We start from the raw sequence: 22,743 nt of genomic DNA, 5'->3' as shown, positions 1-22,743 counted from the left end.
GGCGTACTGACTGTGTAAATGTTTGCGGTTGTCCCTGCTGCCAGGATGCAGGCTCGTGTAAGAGCAATTAGTTCTGCCGCCTGTGCGGATCGCTGTGTGATGCGGGCTGTCTCAACAACTGTTCGGGCTGTGGTGACTGCATAGGCAGCTGAGGTGGTGCCATCGGGGAGCTTGATGCATGAGCCATCCACCCACAGTTCTCCGTCAGGGTCCGGGAAGGCAGTATCCCGGAGGTCAACCCTACTCTTGGTTTGTTCGTCGGTGAGGGTCACGCAATCATGTATAGGGGATGCATTGGGGTCAGCGTCAGGGAGAGGCAGTAGTGTAGCTGGATTCAGAGTGGTGCATCGTTTCAATGTGATGTGGGGTGCAAGCAGAGTCAGTTCATAACCAGTCAGTCGTGCGCTAGTCAGGTGTTGAGTCTTGGTTTGGTTCAGGAGGGTGTCAACAGCATGGGGTACCAATACCGTGAGGGGGTTCGAGAGCACGATCCCCTCACTTTGTCGGATAGAGACAGCAGCGGCGGCTACTGCTCGAAGGCAGGCGGGCAGAGCTCTGGCTACGGGGTCAAGAGTGGCAGAGAAGTAGGCACAAGGGCGTTGCTTAGGGCCTATGGACTGGGTTAGGACAGACAACGCACATCCCTCCCTTTCGTGGGTGTAGAGGGAGAAAGGTTTAGTGTAGTCTGGGGTTCCTAGGACTGGGGCCGAGCAGAGGGCGTTTCGTAATTCTTTGAAGGAGGATTGACATTCAGGTGTCCAGGGGAGGGGGAAGGGGACATCCTTAGCCAGCAGGGAAAGCAGAGGCTTTATGGTAAGACTGAAGTTTGGCAACCACTGTCGACAAAAGGAGGTGAGGCCCACTAGGGATCGTACTTGCTTCTGAGTTTTGGGAACAGGGGTTTCTAGGATGGTTTGAATTCGGTCAGGGGTAAGTTTCCTCCCGTCTTTGGATAGTAGGTAGCCTAGATACGTTACCTGGGGCTGGCAGAATTGCAATTTCTTTCTGGAGACCTTGTGACCGTTCTCCGCAAGGAAGCGGAGGAGGTGAATGGTGGCTGTGACGGCAAGAGGAGTGGTGTCGGCCGCCAAAAGAATGTCATCAACGTACTGTATCAACACCACTCCATCGGGTAGTTGGACTGCATCCAGTTGCCTCTTGAGGGCTTGGCTGTAAATACTGGGACTCTCAGTGTAGCCTTGGGGTGCCCTGCAGAATCTGTACGAACGGGCTTTTAAAGTGAAGCCGAACAGGTAGCGGCTGTCTGGGTGGATGGGGATGGAAAAGAATGCGTTCTTGAGGTCAATAACAGTAAAGATGGTGGCAGTGGATGGAATCAGGGTGAGGATGGTGGTGATGTCTGAGACTACGGGGTACTGGGGTATGACTACTTTGTTAACCTCTCGCAAGTCAACAATGAAACGGTAGGCTTTCTCATCCCCCTCGCCTTGCTTCTTTACAATGGGTAGGATAGGGCTGTTGCAAACATTACTGACTACTTCTTCTACCACTCCTGCCTCGACCAGGGACTCGATGATTTCCACCAATGCCTTCTCGCCTTCGGGTGATATCCGATACTGTGGAAGCTTTGGGAGCACTGCGTCCGGTCGGACGGTTATGTGTACCGGGTCGATCACCATGCGCCCTACATCTGAGTCGGTTTTAGCCCATAGATGTGAAGGTAATGTGTCGAGTAGGGACATATCAGCATCGGTTATAGAGAGCATACGCCGTGTGTGACAGGGTCTGGACAGATCTGGGTTATCGTGTAGGATGACTCGAACTCCGTCTGGGGAGCATCTGATGGTGGCTCGAAAATGCTTTAGCAAATCAAGTCCCATAATAGCATCGGGGGTGTTGGAGGAGAGCAGAAAGGTCGTGTCAGTGGTGTTATCTTCTAAGTCAAAGGAGATTGGTGCTGATAAGGGGTTAGTGGAGGGCGTTCCGTCAAAGCCTATTGAGGTTACGTGTGAGCCAGACAAGGGTGCCCTAGGAATCAGTCGTTTAGATAACGCACTATGTGTCGCCCCAGTATCTACCAGGAATGGAGATTTTGTGCCCAAGACCTTAGCGGTGACGTAAGGACCTTGCTGGTCAACACGGAGTTCGACTGGATCCCTCCCTTGTCCCTGGCGGTCCTATGCGAAGTCATGGGTGCTTTCGTAGTTGGACTGCTGATACTGGTTTTGTCGGGGGCGATCAAAGGTGTTTGGTCTGCCTGGCCTGTCGTTGATGGTGTTGTTCGTGTGCCCTCGTCCCTGTCCTCTATTTCTGGGGTCATATGCCGTGTCTCTGGGGTCCCTATTCTTGTTCATTTCCAGAAGGACCGGGCACTGGGATTTCCAGTGTCCGAACCCTCTACAGAACGCGCATTGATTCCCATCTAAGTCTCTCCGTCCGTTGTAGGGTGTAGGTGTATGGTCTCTAGGGGGTAGCTTTCTAGGGGCGGTTGGTTGGTAATTCTCTTTTGGGGGTTCCCTTCCTATGGTCACCCCTTGCAACTGTGCTATCATCACCCTCTCCTTTAATTCCTTTTTCTTCTTCTCTGACGCCCTATCGTTCTCGTTCTTCTGGTTTTCGTAGTATTGGGCCATCTGGAGAATTGCTGCGGGTTTGGAGGCTGCCCAACTACTCTCGCTGGTCTGTAGCTTCTGGGAAACTTCTTGTGACAGACCCTTTACATAATTCTGGACAAAGAGGTGGTGTCCGGTTGCGGTGGTCATGTCTTGGCCACTGTAATCGGAAAACACAGTCTCGAATCGGGAGAAGTATTCAGACACATCTTCCTGGGGTTTCTGACGGCAAGCCGTCACTATCGACCAGTCTACCTTTCTTTCTGGGATTAGAGTCTTCAGCTTTTGTACAATCTTGTCTGGGAGTTCTAAGATGGCCTTCGGGGGTTTCTGTCCTGGTTCTCGCTGTTTATCTATGGTATCGAGTTGTACCCAGGTATATCCGAACGGCTCAGCGTGGTCGACTTTCCGGATTTGTTTCCACACATCAGCCGGCAGGCATAGCCCAAAGAACAAGTCGATATCTGCTAACGTCATTATCGTTGAGCCCAAGGCTGTACCCAATTCAGTGTAGAAGGCAGTCGGGTTCTTTCTCAAGTCGGGTAGGGTCTTTCTAAAAGTCAAAATATCTTGCCGGTCCCACGGCTGATAGACCCAGTTATATACAACCCTTCCCTTCGCATCTGGGTTGTTGATGTCATCGTGTGTTCCCTGACCCCGTGGGGGGACCCAGTAGGGGGCAGCTTCTTTAATGGGCATCATGGCATCGGACCTTCCTCCCTGGGGCTTAGTTGCTATGGGGGTTTCTGTATTGGTGGTCTGTCCATGTTCTTTAAGGTGTCGGTAGACCTCGAGTGTACGAGTGAAGAGGTTCGCTACATCGCCCTCTCTTTCTTCCCCAATGTCTACCTTCCTATATAGGGCCGCTAAGCCTTCGGGACCTTTATCGTGGTACCTATCCTCATATGCATTCAGGGCGTGATAACAGAGCCGTACGACGAAGTGTCGTCTGCGGCTGTCGGCATACGAGTTATACACGTCTGTTATATACTCCTCACTTTCTTTTCGCTCCACCAGCGTCCCTACTATCTTGTCAATTCCTGCTCGTTCATCCTTAGTTAATCGATTCATTCTGGTGGACTCTTTCTTTCCTATCTCATGGTCGTCTAGCGTTGTAGTCGACGTTGGGTTCGGCACAAGAGGCTCAGCCGGCGCGGAGGCCGTGAGGGCCGAGGCCCCTGTACTGCTTTCGCTCGTGTTCGGGGGTTGTGGGTGTTGCACTATTGATTGGGAGGGTGCATACGGAGGGGGCATGTAAATGATCGGGGGACCTAACAGTAATTCGTCATTCGTTCGCTGCTTGGAGGACAACTCAGGGTAGAGCAGAGAAGGGGTCCTAACAGCGTACTGGCCTGAGGTTTCGGGCTCCTGTCTTAGTTTAGTTTCCCTTCTCTCCTTTATGTCTTCTTCTAACTTTCTAGCGGCAAGGTGAGCTGCCTTTCGTAATTCCTTTTCTGCTTTTACTTCTTCCCTCTTTTTCCGTTGCGTCGCTTCTTTGCGCCACATGCCAATACTGTCAAGCATAGTAGGCGTCGTCTTATTGCTACGCAGAGCTATTTCTAGCGCTTCTATCTTATGGTCGTCGAAGGATCCCATCAGTGGCCACTGACTTTCGGGGTCCTTCTTGGTATATTTATGCCACAGCTTGCTATAGGCTACGGCGACTAGTCCATATTTAGTGAACATGTCCTTATTAGGGGTGCCTTCCAGTGGAGCCGGGTGGTTCACCTCTAATAAGCGGTCCGGGCAGAACCAACTACCAATCAGTGGGGAGAAGATAGGCATGACGGGTTTCAACGGGGACAAAAGTCAGCACTACCTATCTTTTCACTGCTTGCAAAGACTAGACAGAATATCTCTATTCTTCGTTATTTGTAAGCAGAGAATACCTCCAAAGAACCAATATCGAACAACTAGTGTTCGGACAATCAATCAATCAATCAATGGGGAGATAAAGATAGGCACGACGGGTTTCAACGGGGACAAAAGTCTGCGTTACCTACCCATCACTATTTGCAAAGACTAGACAGAATATTCCTATTCTACGTTATTTGCAAACAGAGAATATCTCAAAAAGCACTATTCTTCAAAACAATCAATGTTCAGACAATCAATCAATGGGGAGATAAAGATAGGCACGACGGGTTTCAACGGGGACAAAAGTCCGCGTTACCTACCCTTCACTATCTGCAAAGGGAGAGAGAGAGAGAGAGTATTTCTACTCCTCCCCGTTTGTAGACAGCGAATATCTCAAAAAGAACAATCAATGAGCAATACTAGAATTTCCAAAGCTTCAAACAGTCAATCAATTATTTCTCAATTTGTCGTGTATCACGACCTTACCCGGACCGCGTGGACAGTTTCTCGTCTTCCGCCTCCAGCGCCCGATCGTCCTCTACTCTCCGTATTTGCCGCGGCACTCCTGATGGTTCCCAGTCAGGACCGTAGATCACTCGAGAGAGGTCTGCTCGGAACCAGTGAAGTTCGGATGATCGGCTGCCAGACGAGGGTCTATTGGGCAGGAGCTCTCCCGATCGTTGCAGTCGTTCACTCTGTCGTTGGGACCTCTCCCACTGGATCCACGTGTCGCTGATGGGCCCCACGTTTGGGACGCCAATTGTTAAATGGTTTGGGAAAAAGGGGGTGGTGATGGACAGAGTTTCTGAATGATGCAGAATACTCTTACCAAGTCAAGAGATCATGGTTTTAATCCATCACCGTTTTTTAGCTCACTGCACCATCCCAGCTCAGAACCTGGCTGCATGCAAATTAGTCTGTACCTGTCCCAGTGCATGATGGGAACAGGGCAAACCAAACTACCAAGCCAATTCTTATACTGGGAAGGAAACAAGCTTCCGGGGACCGGTTTCTGGCATCACAGCCTTCATCGGCCCGGCTTGCCTGAATCCTGATGGTGCAATGAGCAAGGGACTCACGTCTGAGCATACCCTCCCACACTGAGTGTGGATAAAAACGATTTGGGAAAAAGGGGGTGGTGATGGACAGAGTTTCTGAATGATGCAGAATACTCTTACCAAGTCAAGAGATCATGGTTTTAATCCATCACCGTTTTTTAGCTCACTGCACCATCCCAGCTCAGAACCTGGCTGCATGCAAATTAGTCTGTACCTGTCCCAGTGCATGATGGGAACAGGGCAAACCAAACTACCAAGCCAATTCTTATACTGGGAAGGAAACAAGCTTCCGGGGACCGGTTTCTGGCATCACAGCCTTCATCGGCCCGGCTTGCCTGAATCCTGATGGTGCAATGAGCAAGGGACTCACGTCTGAGCATACCCTCCCACACTGAGTGTGGATAAAAACGATTTGGGAAAAAGGGGGTGGTGATGGACAGAGTTTCTGAATGATGCAGAATACTCTTACCAAGTCAAGAGATCATGGTTTTAATCCATCACCGTTTTTTAGCTCACTGCACCATCCCAGCTCAGAACCTGGCTGCATGCAAATTAGTCTGTACCTGTCCCAGTGCATGATGGGAACAGGGCAAACCAAACTACCAAGCCAATTCTTATACTGGGAAGGAAACAAGCTTCCGGGGACCGGTTTCTGGCATCACAGCCTTCATCGGCCCGGCTTGCCTGAATCCTGATGGTGCAATGAGCAAGGGACTCACGTCTGAGCATACCCTCCCACACTGAGTGTGGATAAAAACGATTTGGGAAAAAGGGGGTGGTGATGGACAGAGTTTCTGAATGATGCAGAATACTCTTACCAAGTCAAGAGATCATGGTTTTAATCCATCACCGTTTTTTAGCTCACTGCACCATCCCAGCTCAGAACCTGGCTGCATGCAAATTAGTCTGTACCTGTCCCAGTGCATGATGGGAACAGGGCAAACCAAACTACCAAGCCAATTCTTATACTGGGAAGGAAACAAGCTTCCGGGGACCGGTTTCTGGTTTCCTGGTAATCGCCTCTCATACCACTCGATAATTTACCAATAAAAGAGGCAGGCGCCGGAGACTGGAAGGCAGGAAACAAAGTTTTATTCCGTCGGAGCAGAACACATCAGATCAGACAGCAAGGTATCGTCACGAGGTGCTCTAACTGCATCTCTGAGACACTGGTTTATTGCTTTATTACACATAGTACATTCTTGAGATTTCCTTGATGTACGGGGGAATATCCCCTGAAGCCCCGGTTCAGATCCGTTCCCACACATAGATACAGTAGAAGTTCCCACCCCACCCACAGTAGGAGATGGCTATTGCGCAGCAGGGTATTCCGCCAATTCCTGGGGGTGTGTGCGACCGGTCGGGTCTCAGGGAGTAGGGGCTTTGATCTACTGTAATTCCTTTGATGTGGGGTGTTTCCCTTACAGTAGGGGCAATAAACTGCATCCGCAGGGCTAGGTGATGGCCTGGGACCAGTTCGGACAATGGGGCGCAGAGGAAGGGGGTTATCAAAGGAGAGGCATGACCATGTATGGGTTGTCGGTCGGAAGTGGTTCCGTAGCAGGGTCGCGCAGAAGGAGAGGGTTTATGGCCTGTATGAGAGAGCGGGGGTGGCCGGCGCGCGGGGGATGCTTGCAGCGCCAGGGGAACGCGCTGGCGATTGACAATGAGCGGGGAGAGAGTGGGGTGCCTAAAATGGCAGCCGTGCATTCGCTGTGCGTGGCGCTGGGGAGAGGCAAGATGGCGCAGATAATGTTCAGTTTGCAAGCTAAATTTCCACAACAGGCCTTACCTTTTAGCAGAATTTGCATACAACAATACCATCCATTCCTCCACTGGTGTTTCTCCTTTGTTTTTTTTTAACCACCGCACACCACCCTAGATTCCTTCCTTTCCCTGTGCCTGTCCAGTTAAACAACATCCCTGCCGTCCATTAACATCACACTCACATTTTAGACATCTGGAAAGCTGCCAAAACTGAATTACAGAAGGCCCAAGACGCGATGAAGTTACAATCCGATAAACACCGCCGCCCTGCTCCAGAGAATTAAGTGGGTGACAAGGTCTGGTTATCTACCAAAAACTTACGACTGGAGGGACCTCGTAAGCTACAACCCCGTTACATTGGACTTTTTACAGTAACCAAGTTAATCACTCCTGTTTCACTGAGACTTGAGTTACCTGAAGAGATGCGCATTCATCCAGTGTTCCATGTTTCCTTACTAAAGGAGTATAAACCCTCACAGAATCCTGAGGAACCCCCTCCCCCTGTTCTAGTGGGTGGTGAAACAGAAACAGACCCCCTGTGCCCCCACAGCCGGTCGCTCCCACTCCACTGCTCTGCCGCCTACCTGCCTGCCGCTGTCTAGCACCTAGCGCTGCCTACCGCTGCCTAGCGCTGCCTACCGCTGCCTAGCGCCTAGCGCTGGTTGGAGACCACCACTCACTTCCTCCACGCCGCCGCCTTCAGCCTGCTGCCTGCGACCTCGCAGGTACTGGCTGCCGCTCTCTGCCTGCCGCAGCTTCCCCTTCACGCCCGCTGACGACCGCCGCTGACCAGGTCACGCCCCCTCCGCTTTTCCCGCCGCCGCTGCCCCGGTCTCCTCCTTCCTGCAGTCCCGCCTCCCCGCCCTGCCCATTGGCCACCCCGCTCCCGCCTCCTGACTGACCCTCTCTCCCGGCTCCTTATTTAAGGGGACCGTGGCGGGCTGGTCAGTGTGACCCCCTGTGCCCCCACAGCCGGTCGCTCCCACTCCACTGCTCTGCTGCCTGCCGCTGCCTAGCACCTAGCGCTGCCTACCGCTGCCTAGCGCCTAGCGCTGCCTACCGCTGCCTAGCGCCTAGCGCTGGTTGGAGACCACCACTCACCTCCTCCACGCCGCCGCCTTCAGCCTGCTGCCTGCGACCTCGCAGGTACCGGCTGCCGCTCTCTGCCTGCCGCAGCTTCCCCTTCACGCCCGCTGACCACTGCCGCTGACCAGGTCACGCCCCCTCCGCTTTTCCCGCCGCCGCTGCCCCGGTCTCCTCCTTCCTGCTCCCGCCTGCAGTCCCGCCCTGCCCATTGGCCACCCCGCTCCCGCCTCCTGACTGACCCTCCCTCCCGGCTCCTTATTTATGACGCCACCTCAGCGACCGCGCAGCGGACGCGCGCAGCGGGAGCGCCGATTGAGCGCCAAAGGTAAGCCCGTCTGCGCCCGTCCGCGCCTGGACCGTGCCCAGCGCCAGACTCCCTGGCCCCCGCGCCCGCCGGCCCCCCCGCAGGACCTACAACTTCGCCGCACTCAAGACCGCCCGAGCCCCCGGATGCTACCGAGCATCCCCGCGCTGCACCCACGGACCCTTCGTCTGCAGATCCTGCAACTTCTCCTGCCTCCGAACATGCACCGCACCCACCAGGACTGGAAGCAACAACCACCTCAAGTGCATCATGCTCAACACCCGCTCCGTCCACCGCCACGCCGTTGAACTCTGGAACCTCCTCGACACCGCATCTCCAGACGTCGCCTTCCTCACAGAAACCTGGATGAACGCCTCCTCAGCCCCCGACATCCCCATTGCCATTCCGGACGGCTACAAGATCAGGAAGGACCGCATCAACCAGATCGGAGGAGGCATCGCCATCGTACACAAGAGCACCGTTCGCATCTCGACTGACTCCATCGACACATTCAGCGCCGCCGAACACCTCCACTTCCAGATCCACACCGACCCCAAGACGACCCTCCGAGGCACCCTCATCTACAGACCCCCGGGACCGCGCGCACAGTTCTGCGACGACATCATGGACTTCATCAGCCCACACGCCCTCCCCTCCACCGACTACATCCTCCTCGGGGACCTCAACTTCCACCTGGAGAACAACAACGACCGCAACACCACCGCCCTGCTGGACAACCTCGCCAACCTCGGACTCAAGCAGCTGGTCAACACCGCCACCCACTACGCCAGCCACACGCTCGACCCTATCTTCTCCTCCAGCATGCACGTCTCCTTCAGCCACTCCACCGGACTCCACTGGACCGACCACAGCTGCGTCCACTTCAGCTTCGCAAAGAAGACGGTCCACCACCACCCGAAGCAGGTTCCTCACAGGAACTGGAGCAAGATCACCGCCGAACAACTCACCACCTCCCTCAGCCAGAACCCACCCGTCAGGACAACTGACCCCAACACAGCAGCCCGCAACCTCACGCAGTGGCTGACCACAAGTGCTGACGCCCTCGCCCCACTGAAGCACCCAATCACCAGGCCCAGAAGCAAGAAGGCTCCCTGGTTCACCGACGAACTCAAGGACTCCAAGAAAGCCTGCCGCACCCTCGAAGGCCTGGTTCCTCGACAAGACCGCCGACAACATGACCGCCCTCAAACTCGCCACCCGCAGACATCACCAGCTCATCCGCACCACAAAGAAGAAATCTCTGAAGGAACGACTGGACAAGAACGCCCATGACAGCAAGGAGCTCTTCCACATCGTCAAGGAAATCTCCAACCCCCTCACAGGACCTCTGCGACTTCCTCGCCTCGTACTTCCACCGCAAGATCGCCGACATCCATAACAGCTTCGGCACTCAACCCACGCACCCATCGATCAAACCCACGCACCCAGCCGCCACCCTCCAGACATGGACCGAGGTTACCACCGTAGACACGACAAGCACGATGAACACCATCCACTCCGGATCTCCGACCGACCCGTGCCCCCACCACGTCTTCAACAAAGCGGCCCCAACCATCGCACCCCACCTCTGAGACATCAACACCTCCTTCAACACAGCCACCTTCCCGGAAAGCTGGAAGCACGCCGAGCTCAGCGCACTACTGAAGAAACCAACAGCGGACCCGGCCGAACTCAAGATTTTCCGCCCCATCTCGCTCCTTCCCTTCCCGGCCAAAGTCATCGAAAAGGTCGTCAACAAGCAACTGGCCGCCTTCCTCGAGACGAACGGTTCCCTCGACCCATCGCAGTCTGGATTCAGAGCCAATCACAGCACCGAAACCGCCCTCATCGCAGCCACTGATGACATCCGAGCCCTGCTCGACAACGGTGAAACAGCGGCACTCATCCTCCTAGACCTCTCCGCTGCATTCGACACTGTATGCCACCGCACCCTAGTCAAACGCCTCAACGACATCGGCATCCAAGGGAAGGCCCTGGACTGGATCACTTCATACCTCTCCGGAAGGACACAGAGTACGCCTCCCACCGTTCCACTCGGAGGCCACCACAGTCATCTGCGGAGTCCCGCAAGGCTCATCGCTCAGCCCCACTCTCTTCAACATCTACATGAAACCACTCGCTGCAATCGCTCGCAATCACACCCTGAACATCATCTCCTACGCCGATGACACTCAGCTGATCCTCTCCCTCAGCAAAGACCCCGACACCTCCACGAAGGGATGAAAGACGTCGCCGATTGGATGAACAACAGCCGCCTTAAGCTGAACACGGACAAGACGGAAGTCCTCATCCTGGGACAATCGCCCGCCGCATGGGACGACTCCTGGTGGCCGCCAGCCCTAGGCACCGCACCCAAGCCAACAGACCACGCACACAACTTGGGCATCATCCTGGACTCTTCCCTATCAATGACCAGACAAGTCAACGCAGTCTCCTCATCTTGCTTCCACACACTCCGCATGCTCCGCAAGATCTTCCAATGGATTCCGACAGAGACAAGGAAGACGGTCACCCAGGCACTCATCACCAGCAGACTGGACTATGGAAACACCCTCTACGCCGGAACCACAGCCAAGCTTCAGAAGAAACTCCAGCGCATCCAGAACGCCTCCGCCCGAATCATCCTGGACGTCCCCCGACGCAGCCACATCTCGAGCCACCTGAGACCTACACTGGCTCCCTGTCAACAAGAGGATCACATTCAGACTCCTCACCCACGCACACAAATCCCTCCACGACCAGGGCCCAAGGTACCTCAACGACCGACTGACCTTCTACGCGCCCACCCGCCAGCTACGTTCAGCGAACCTCGCCCTCACCGTCGTGCCGCGCATTCGGAAAGCCACCGCCGGAGGAAGATCCTTCTCCTACCTTGCGGCCAAGACATGCAACTCCCTGCCCACTCACCTGCGGCTGACCCAGGACCACCTCGCCTTCAGGAAACAGCTCAAGACCTGGCTGTTCGAGCAGTAGCAGACCCCCTTCCCCAAGCGCCTTGTGAGTAGTGCGCGATCCAAATGACTTGATTGATTGAATACGAAGTTAAAAGAATACTTGATTCCCGTAGATATAGGGGCAAGCTCCAATATCTGATCGATTGGGTAGGATACGGTCCAGAAGACAAGTCATGGGAACCCGCTGAAAATGTACATGCTCCAGTCTTAGTTCGTAGATTTTATGCCCTGCACCCTACAAAACCTCGACTGGTGAATAGACCTTTGGGTGGGAGAACTGTTAGACATCAGGCCACCTGCATAGTCCCATGGGGTTGTAGAGAGGACTGAGTGATTACCTTGTAACGGTATACACTTTAGAGCAGGTCCCTTGCTACCTTAATGGAGGTGGAGTTTGTAGACACTCCCTTCCTTTAAATACCTTGATGCACCGAAGAGCTGTTGCTTGGCTTTCGGTTTTGTGATTCTGGCTCCCCGCCCCTTGCATTCTGAATCCTTGAGTGAATGCCGCTCTCTGACTCAGCGCTCTCCTGAGTTTCATTCCTTTTGCTGATTTTGACCCTGCCCTCCAGCTACCTAGTCCGCTTCCTTTCTGGCTGCCCGCCTTATCTTCTACTCAAGCCCGAGTTCTGGAGTCCCGCGGACGATTCCTTTTTTTTTTTTTTTTTTTTTCTTTTTTTTTTTTACCTGCGGCCACACCTTTGTTTTCAGTGCAAGACGCTGCCGCGTTTGAAGTTCCCGGGTTGCGCGAAAGGCTACATTGTAACCCGGAGTAAGACGCGGCTGTGGTTTGAAGTTCCCGGGTTGCAAGGAAAGAATACCTTGTAACCCGCTGCTTATGTCGTACGTTAACGGCATTTCCCTACACGCGCGGTGCGCGTTTAATTTTTATGTTTATTTGGTGATTCAAACTGCGCGTTATTTCTGCTCAGTGAGTGATATCCTTTCTATTTTTGCCCTTAAAACCAAGATAGGATTAGTATATATCTTACTATTGTGGAGAGCTTGCCCGCTCTTTTAGTATTCACCCTTCTTGTTTTCGGGGTATACTTACCTGAACATAAATCTCTGTTTAGAAGATGAAACAGTAAGCAGTTGTTGCCGTCTACTTGTCTTGCAAAGACCTTTTGATTTTACAAAAAATATATATATAACAAACTTACTAATAGGGGCTTCTGCCAGCTCTTCATTCATTGGTCTATTGTGCCTTTTTTAACATCTTTCTTCCACCCACTTGAATTTACAGCATGTAACACTGGGACGGAGCCCTTCAGTCATTCTGCCCCTTCACAATGAATTAATCCATGCACAAATAGGTTCCCTTCAGTGCCAGGTAGTATTGTCTTTTTTTTATTGATTCGGCAGCGCTTGAGGCCGATCCTGACTCCTGAAGCAGGTGATATTTCTTTAATTTCTTTTTGCCCTTCTCCTGTTACCTTAAACTTATTCAAGCAACATGTGAACTAATAGCCACACTGTTTGCTGCCACTCCTTTGAGCTTCAAAAGTGCTATTTTAAATTAAAAGCATGTACATGCCCACGGAAAGTAGCAGCAGTGATGGCGTCCCACAGCCTTGGAGTACTTTTGTGACCAGCACCATCCCAGTTGTACTTGTGCCTGAGGTGAAGATCCTGAACTCGGCCAGAGCACAGATTTGTGACTGCCTATCCTGAGCTTTAGTGCTGCTGTCCATGTAGGTTGAGTGGTTCATCTCGACACAACTTTAGCATCAAGGTGTTTTTGGTCACTTGGAACGTCACACTGCATGTTGCTGTGCAGGTGAAGAGACCAGGTGGGAACCAGTGGCGGCCGATGCCAAACTCAAGTGGGTGGTGCGGGGGAGGGGTGGACGGGACAGGGAATTAGGGAAATAATTATAATACAAAAAAAATACCTGTTCCAATGCTGCCGGCTGCCTCTGTGCTCCTCTTCTCTACTGATGGTATCGGACACCAGCACAGGTTCCCTAGGTTCCCTAGCCAATCCTGGCGCTCAGTGGTATTACAAAACTTGAGGACCCCCTCTGCAAAGTACATGGAGGGGGGCCCCTCCGGCCACACTCGGGAGCTCTCCAGCCAGGGTACTGCGCAGAGTGTGCCCCCCGAACCACTGTGGTTGCAGGGGCCTTTGTTACCCCACTGCCAGTGTTGCTCTCAATAGCATGAGTAGCGCCAGGATTGGTCTGAGGGGCTTTGTTTGCTGCTCAGTCAGTACCTGGGAGTCTGTGTTATTTCTCCAACCCGGCTGTGCGACACATCTGGGTTGGCGAAACCGAAGTGCCATGACGGTTTGGCCGACCTAAGACAGCCGGCCAAACCATCATGCGCACTTACAGTGTGTACAAATCTTCTTCTCCTGGCTGTGACAACAGCCAAGTCCCGCCCTGCCTAGACTTAACTGGCTGTAGAGGAAAACGGGAAAAATAAAATGATGATAAAGTGAATCTTTTATCATTTTATCTTTCCCCCCAGCTTGCTCGCAGCAGGGGGCGATCCTCTTATGTTATAGTGGAGGAGCAGCCACTGGTGGGAGCTTGAACCGCGGAACAGACTGGCAGTTTTCAGTTGCAGGAAAACAAATTAACTGCTCTGAATCAGAAAGGAAAAGAAACTTGCAGCAGATCCTTATAGCCCTCCCCCCACTGTTCACAATAAAAGCCATCATGAGTGAACGGTAAGCATCTCTTCACGCCACGCAGTGTGAAACGCATCCTGCAGCGTTCAGTCTCCCATTTACCCTCTGACTGACTGACTGCTAGTCATGTCTTTGGTCTCCTGTTTAACACTACAGAGGCATCCTATCTGCATGCCTGTCATATTTGCAGCACTTTCCTTTGATAACTAGACAGTATCATGGACGTCAATTCCCCAAAATGGCAGGGGTAATGGAAGTGACAATGCACACCGTTTGACCTTCACTTTGACTCACATACACATGCTAACACATTCACACACACTTGTGCATGTAAGCGCACACTCACATGCGAGCATGCATACAACCTACATTTAACAGCATTTTATACTTGCCATAGCTTCCAGATAGGGTCATATTTCAGCAAATGTACTCCATTTTTATTACACCAATAGGGAATATTATTAACTATTTGTATAATAAAACAAATTGACAGAAACCAGGAAGTGGAGCTCCAACCAGTGTCCAGTATGGAAGAGCTGCCCCTGTGTTCCAGGCCCGGATTTTGCCACCTCTGAGGCCAGGGGTCTCAAAAGCAGTGCCAGGGGTAGAAAGAGGCAATCTACGGGTAGCGGCTGTGACACCTGGTGACCTCTAAATGATGCCCATGGAGAGCCTGAGAAAGTTCAGGACATCCTTGCAGAAGCATGCAACTTGTCCAGCAAGCACCTGTATATTTTTAAAATGTCTCTGTGAACATGCTCCAGACTTTTTATGGCTGCTATTAATTATGTCTGGCATTAACCATGTACATTTTTGAATTTGTAACAATTAGAACTATATACAAAATATACAGACAAACTATTTACAAACCAAAAGTGAACTACAGTGAATGAATACAGTACAGTGAGCTAGCAGGAGAGACCTTGAATGATCACAACATTACTGAGCCCATGCTAGAGAGTTTTCTTCAAGAACATCAAGCACAACGTGAATGGAAAGAAAAACACAACTTTGCTGGATGATGCTAATGCCTTGTATCTTGGCCTGCCAGGATATGCTATCCATAGACTGCAAGTGATGCAAAACGCTGCTGCGCGCCTCCTACCGAATCCCCCAAAGAGAGCGAGGATCTTGAGTCAACTTTCCCCTCTGCACTGGCTCCCAGTATGAAGGAATTCTGCTCAAAACCTTGGTGCTGATTTTTCGTGCTCTCCTCAATATTGGTCCAGGCTATCTGGCTTCCCATATTCTTTCCTACAATCCTGCGAGGAGCCTCTGGTCTTCACATCTGGCTTTGGCCAGAGTGCCGAGTGTGAGACTCAACGATCTGCAGGAGCTCCTTTTCCTTGTTAGGGCCATCTGCACGGAACTGTCTTCCATGCATCTGAGACCGGAAGCTGCTGACCCTGCTTTCAGGAAGGAATTGAAAACACTATCATTTGCCGCGCTCTTGAATTAGCGCAGGGACACTCCTAGGAGCATCTGAGTGCTTTGTAAATTTGCTTCATCATCACCATCATCATGTGCTGCAGAAATAAGAAACAGTGAAGGGAGACATCCCGTTTGAACAAGATGTAGTTGAAGCCCGAGACCTCGTTAGCATAAACCCTTTAATATGCCCTTATATATGTCCTAGTGAACTTGCTTCAAAGGTAATGGCATCAAATATGAGTCTACATGTAAATTCAAGTGGATCCGCATTGTACTCAATGCTAAAAATACACAATTATATAAATGCACAAAAAAATCCCACACCTGTTTCTATAATATACAGTACGCATGGGGCACATTGCAATTCTGTTTTTCAATCCCACATTACACATAGCACACATTGCCACGATAGCACTCACATTGCCACGATAGCACTCACATTGCCACGATAGCACTCACATTGCCATGATAGCACTCACATTGCCATGATAGCACTCACATTGCCATGATAGCACTCACATTGCCATGATAGCACTCACATTGCCACATGTGTAAAGTGCACAAGGCCCTGCCCATTGCCTCCTGTACAGTCCATACAGCATCTGTTGCAAAATCAATCCCCACAATGTGCTGCTCCTACAGAACGCTTTGGCGCGCTCGATTTCACATTGCAGGTTTGAAAGCACCATTGCCTTTACAGGTTCCAAATGCTATTCTGGATTTCGAACGTTGCCTCCACAGGTTGGTTACTATGCTATATGTGAAGCTCGCATTGCTATTCCTGTTTCAATGGTGCCAAGTGTGTAGCACAGATTGCTAAGTCAACATCCACCTTGTCCTATATGTAAGGCACACATTGCCCTATGGGAGAGCGTAGAGCAGGGCATGGCAAACACATGTTGCCATGGCAGCTTGAACATTTCCCTTTATGCAACACTGTGGCTGTGCCTGTTTCCACAATGTCAGTTTGTGATCTACAATCACCAGGCCTATTTCCACCATCACAAATATTTACCATACAAACTTTCCCATGTAAACCTCACTGCTGAGGTGCTGCAGGGGCTCAAAGCCTGCCAGCTCCACCAAGACCCAGAGCTGACTCAAGCACAAAGGCCTGCACCCAGATGGCACAGGGCAGGCCTTTAGCATACTGGCCAGCTAAGCAGATGTGGTGGTCTGCCCCACTGACGCCATCATCCCCACACTCATTGAACAGGCAGGGTGCGGGGTTGGAAGCGTAACACTTTTCATCATGCATGTGGAGACATGTATTTTTAAGAAGCTTATTAGATTAGGTAGAGGGTTTGTGCGCAAAGTGTGGCTTGCTCTAAGTACACAAAGTCCCACTGTTAGTCTTAAAATTAATTTGGTGGTTGGTAGCTGCTCACTGCTTGGGAGCCTTGGGACCATTTTATAACTGCTGTGGGCTAGAGGACTATGACAGGGGCCAGATCAGGCCTGGTATGATCAGACAGAGCCTCACCCGGTGTTCGCAGGGCCAATAAAGTGCTGAACTTTGGCATACCTTTTCTAGAGGTATGGATCCTATTGTAGGTGGACCCACAAAAGCCTTTAGCATCCTCTGCAACCACCCACATCATCCTCTGTTCTCTTTCTAGGCTCAGTCTACAAATTGGTCTGCTACTTCACCACCTGGTCGCAGTACAGAGAAGCACCAGCGACCTACAGGCCAACAGATGTGGACCCAATGCTGTGTACGCACATCATCTACGCTTATGCCAGCATGGAGAACCACACGATCACCACTTATGTAAAGAATGACCCAGAGCTCTACCAGCAGGTCAACGCCCTCAAGGAGAAGTCAGTAATTATTATCTACATTTAAATGCATTTCCACCTTTGTAGTTAAGGTTGACACAAGGCTCCTTAGAAAAACCTGTTCTTTGCATTATTAGAACATTGGAATGTTGGAAGCTCCATTGAAAACAATGGAGTGCTCCAGGCTTATAATGGCTGGTAGAAGCCCGGAGCACCAACATTCCAATGTGTTTTTGTTCACAGCTCTGGCTGTGAACAAAGGCTTCAGGGAGCCTGAGGGGATTTCAATCCCCTCGCTCTCCCTGAAGGCTTTGTTTTGTTAGAACATTCTGCCCTCTAGTGGCAGAATGTTCAATAGCCTTGTAGCCCTTCGTAGCAGGGCTATACCGGCTTTTAAAGTCCCGCTGCTTTGTTAAAGTCCCTCGCCTTCGGCTCGGGCCTTTAACGCTGTAGCGGGCCTTTAACAGCCGGTATAGCCCACTACGGCGGGCTATAAGGCTACATTAATGCCCTCCATGGACAAATAAACACCAAACTTTGGAAACTCACAGTGCAAAGTTAAGGTGCAAAAGAAGCAGTTTTCTGTATAAAGGTAGTAATTTCCGAAGGCAATGTTAGCCAAGGGAAAAAAGCCACAATCAAGGTACACTAAATTAGGCAGGCAATGTGTGATTGGTTCCATTTGTTACTTTTGGTGAGTTTGGTCATATACAATAAAAATAAAAGTGGCCTTAGTGCATGGACATGATCTGAAAATATTCTTTAATGTATGCAAACATCTGAAAAATAAAAAGCATTCTGATTAGTTGAATTTTTCCCAATGTTTATGAACATAACAGCATGTGGTTGCCTGTGGATAAAACGCCACATTAAATATGAACCTGATGTTCATGAACATCACCTTAAAAATCGTACAAGAGAGTACAGTTGTCAACAGTGGGGCAGCAGCGGTCAGTTCTCCGTAGTCCTCCTTCACCCTCAATATATGGAGGGAAAAGATGGAGCAGGAGAGCTGACAGCTGCACATTAGAGGCGGCTGCGGTGGCAGCTGTCCCAGCTGTCCTTGTATGCTGTGGATGAAGAAGGACCTGGACAGCGGACAGCGGCCCTAGGGTTTGTAACTGTGAACAGGACCATGGAACGGCTGTAAGCTGCCCCGGCACTCGCAGCAAAGGAGAAAAAAACACCCTCCTTATTGGGCACGGGATGGGAGCTGAGGGGCAACAGCAGCAATCCAAGGTCCTTGGGCAGAGCTGAGAGGATCAAGTCAATATTGTGGTGCTTTTACATTACATTGCAACAGGCCATTGACAACTTGGAAAAGGGGAAAAGATGGCAGTGGAGGGCGTCCGTTCATAAGAGAAACTGCAGCCCTCGCCTACGATTGGTGGCATGCTTCATCACCGAGTCCCGTCTATATCCAGGGCAGGGCTCTGCTTGGTTGGACTTTCTGATTTTCCCTCTTAGTGGTTGGGAATACTGAAATATTAAACGAGCACCAAAACCCTGAAAACAGCTAATATTGGGTTAATTTGCCGCAGCGTCTCCTCCGATAAGGAGGAGCATTGCCCCACCTTTCTGTGAGCAGTACAAAAAGGAAAAATAAAATGATAACGCAATGTTATTATCAGTTTATTATTCCGTATTGGCTCTGGGGCGGGTTGGGCTGGCCAGAGCAGGGCCAGGGGTTGAGTCGTTGGCACTCTCTAAATGCACATGACAGTTTGGCCAGTCTTCTTGGGCCGGCCAAATCGTCATGCGCACTTAGCATGTTCTCCACCCGACTGTATTGCACAGCCTGGGTGGAGAACATGCATAGGCTCCCACTCGCTGTATGTGTGCTGAACCACGGCGCTCTGACCAATCACAACACTGCTGTCATGCTGGTGACAGCACCGTTGTGATCTGCTATGGGAACCTGTGTGCTTCTTGCTTTCTGCATCGATAAAGGAAGAGGACCGAGAGGCAATGGCCGGTCTGCAGGTAAGTGGATTTCTTTTTTTTATCCCCCTCTACCCCCCGCCCTGCTACCCCCGCTAAGCAGCAGCAGCCATGGTTAATTTGCCATTTTTAAATCTCTTCCCAGTATTTGTGAAAATCTGAAGACATTACGAAAACAAACACGTTGCACGGAACATTGTTGTTCATTCCAGTTGCGGGCACGGACTAAGGAAATTTGTTACTAGTAAGATTAAGGCTTATAAATGTCTTAGAACATTGATGACCTCTGATAATCATTACTTCCAACAAGCATTGGCATAGCCAATAGGCCTCGCTTTTGGGACCTTATATGTATTTAGTTATGCAGCACAATATCCTTCGTGCAATAAAATCAACTGTAGCATGGCTAAACACTTATAAGGTCCCAAAGGCGAGACCTATTGGCTATGCCAATGCTTGTTTTTCTTTGACATAGAAAAATATTTGAATTCTTCGGGGTGCTTATTTAAAATTAAGAATTTCCCCCGCCCTACATCATCCACCAGAGCGGGAAGTCTTATAAAGAGGCCAACCCCTTAACATAAAGCCATCTATAAAACATTCTATTTTTTGCGCAAAGGAAGGAAATGTAAGCGGCTGCTAGCGCTTGAGTGATGCTCTCTCCCTGTGAGCGCTGACTGCACGCCCACCCCTCACGCTGCAGCCTTGTTATGCCGGTGTTGTCTTTGCAGCAGTGGTCACACAAGCCTGGCTAATTGGACAGAGCACCCACCAGCTCTTATCAGAAAGCGGCATCTCCTGGTTCATCCACTCAGCAGAGCTGGCAAGTGGCTGGAGAAAGCCTGTCTCGTGCACACATCAGGCCCAAACCATGCGGAACACGGGGAGGGGGTTAGTGGGGTTACATTATCAATACCCTGTCTGATATGGATACGTGTTTCACATCTCCACATGCATGTAATAAATACCAAAGAGTGCAAAACATTCTTGGGATCAGGAAGATCCGAGAATGGTTAGTGAAAAATAGAAAGAAGTACAAGGTAGGTGGCTCGGTTGCCATGCTGGGAAAAGTAGAAGACAAAGCGAGGCAAGGTAAGCTTAGTGAACTAAGAGTAAGTTTAAAGGGAGGGAGAAGCAGAGAGCGAGCTAAGGAGAGGTAAGCAAGGTACAGAGCAAGAGATAGATGACGCACTGAAAGAGGGGTTGATAAAGTGAGACGATGAGGCAGGGAGGGAAGCAGAGCAGAAAATCTTATTAATGTCCCCACCACTTCATAAGTGGGCATCTGAGAAGGTGGGACCTGGGCCATTGCCCTCTTTGTCCATGGCCACTAGAATTATGCGATGCTGCGGCGTTTTCCAAATAGCTATGGATTTGCCACATTGGCCACATCATCCATCATCTGCTGCATTGTCTTCAAATTTTAACAAATAAATTGTTTACAGCTCACTCGGATCAAAAGTTACTAAAAGCACTGAAACGTGTTTCTTTCCGCACAGTGGAAGGCCATTCGCCCAGCTGGCCACATTCTCTCGCATACTTCTATATTAGGGTGTTTTGATGTGCAGCATAATGTGCTTTTTCTTGCCGCATTATATAGTCATCTCTGTTGCATGATTTGGCCCCCCGTAGCCGCATAATTCCCATGGCCCCTGGCACTGTCTACGCCATAAAACACTTTTTTGAGCACGTGCAGAGAAGGGATGGTTGAGAATGTGGTATTTTCATAGCATTCGTGTTATGTCCTCTCCCACATAGATATGGGAAACAACAAATTCTATAAAAAAACTGGGTGAGAGGAGATCGGAAGAGACTTGAAATGTGCAGGCGAGCCCCGGTCCCCGACGCCTACACGTGCAGCTGGTGCACAACTGCAACCCTGGGACAGGCCGGTGTACTGCCTCCCCCAGCTAGGGAAAGCAAACCACAGGTAACCGCTGCTCGCGATAGTGACAATCAACTAAAAACTGGAATCTTCTAAAATTAAACTGCCCAGCACGGTTTGAAGTAACATACTGGCCATGACTTCTTTAAACTGCTAACACGTGTGAAGCTGGACCGTGCACCCGAAAGAAGAGACCTTGTACCCATCTATTATTGCAACTGATAGGTAAGCAAGGCGAACATTTGGGAGGGTGTCCGGCATTGCTTGTAAGGTGAGAGGTGCATATTTTATTCGTAGACTGTGATTGCCAGTGGGGGCCACCTGCACTAATTTTCTGTGGACCAGTCCGGGACTTATTTTCCTGATTAGACATTGAGCGCAAGCAAGAGGGAACAAAGAAAACCATTACATGATGCGGAAAGCCAAAGGGAAAGAAAAACGGGAAAAGAAGAGAACAGAAGACGAGAGACCGGCAATGAGAAAGAAAAGGAAGAAAAATAAATGGGGGAAAAAATAATAAATTAAGAGACATTCGGAGAAAGAAGAGAACGAGACATAAACGATACATGAAATGAGAGAAGCAAAAAGATGGAAAAAGTGAGTCATCAGTTATGGTGGAAAGGAGACCACGAATGAGACGCTAAGCCAAAGAGCAATGAATACAATAAGAGCCCGAGGAAGAGAGGGGGAGTCATGTAATTGAAAACGGAACCAGACTTGAGTATAAGGGGGAGGGGACTCAACAAAGAAAAGAGTGAGCTAAGAGAACAATGCTATGACAGAAGAAACGAGGCAGGGAGAGACCGCGTGAAATATCGAAGACTAAAACAACAAGCCCAGCCCAGCGGAGTGTGGCGCGCGCTTGGGGGCGGGGGAGCGCATTCCAGGCGGGGGAGCGAACCCTTTGAAGTGCTCCCAAAAAGCGGAGTGCATGGCGGCACCAAGCGCGTCATGTTGCGCGTGCTAGCAATGCAATCCGCTTTTTGGGAGCACTTTGAAATGCCCTTTTACAATAGTCTCGCTTTGCGATCGCTTACGCGATTAGCAAGGCGAGACCTAAAATTGATCATTATTGTCCTTCATGGCCTCGGACAAGTTTGCAATTTTAAACTCCCTATATGTTGGCACCATTAATAGCTATTACTGGTTGGGTCTATTTGTACTTTAATCCTATTTTATATTGGGTAGGCTATTGGATACATTTCAGTTGCCGATTTGCTAATAAAAAGCAGGTTAAATTCAAATTTCATGTATCAAAGTTCACATGTAATATCGAACAGTGAAGGAAAAAAAAGTTCATTCATAAACCAAGTTTTCAGAGCTTTGCAAATTTCCAGCGCTGTATAATCGGTGAATATGAAATTGACATCTCTATACATACATTCTTCTCCCTGGGTAATCTAGTTTTGCTCTAAAACTTATAAATTAATACATTTTATTCCAAAAGAGAGC

At 50.4% G+C, this 22,743-nt stretch overlaps 1 protein-coding gene across 1 annotated transcript in view; it reads left to right on the top strand.

Moving 5' to 3' along the window:
* Positions 1-13,041: 13,041 nt before the first annotated feature.
* The window catches only part of LOC146869371 (acidic mammalian chitinase-like), a gene marked incomplete at its 5' end in the record, with an annotated part of 77,442 nt that continues 67,740 nt past the window's right edge, over positions 13,042-22,743 (top strand). Inside the window, 2 exons of the mRNA XM_085635904.1 lie at positions 13,042-13,070; positions 17,295-17,507. Coding sequence (XP_085492030.1) covers positions 13,042-13,070; positions 17,295-17,507 — 242 coding nt within the window. The remainder of the gene's footprint in view (positions 13,071-17,294; positions 17,508-22,743) is intronic.

This window comes from Triturus cristatus, chromosome 1_1 (assembly GCF_964204655.1).
Source record: "Triturus cristatus chromosome 1_1, aTriCri1.1, whole genome shotgun sequence".
Taxonomy (NCBI): Eukaryota; Metazoa; Chordata; class Amphibia; order Caudata; family Salamandridae; genus Triturus; species Triturus cristatus.
The sequence above is the reverse complement of the archived record's forward strand: the minus strand, read 5'-3'. Positions and strand labels throughout refer to the sequence as shown.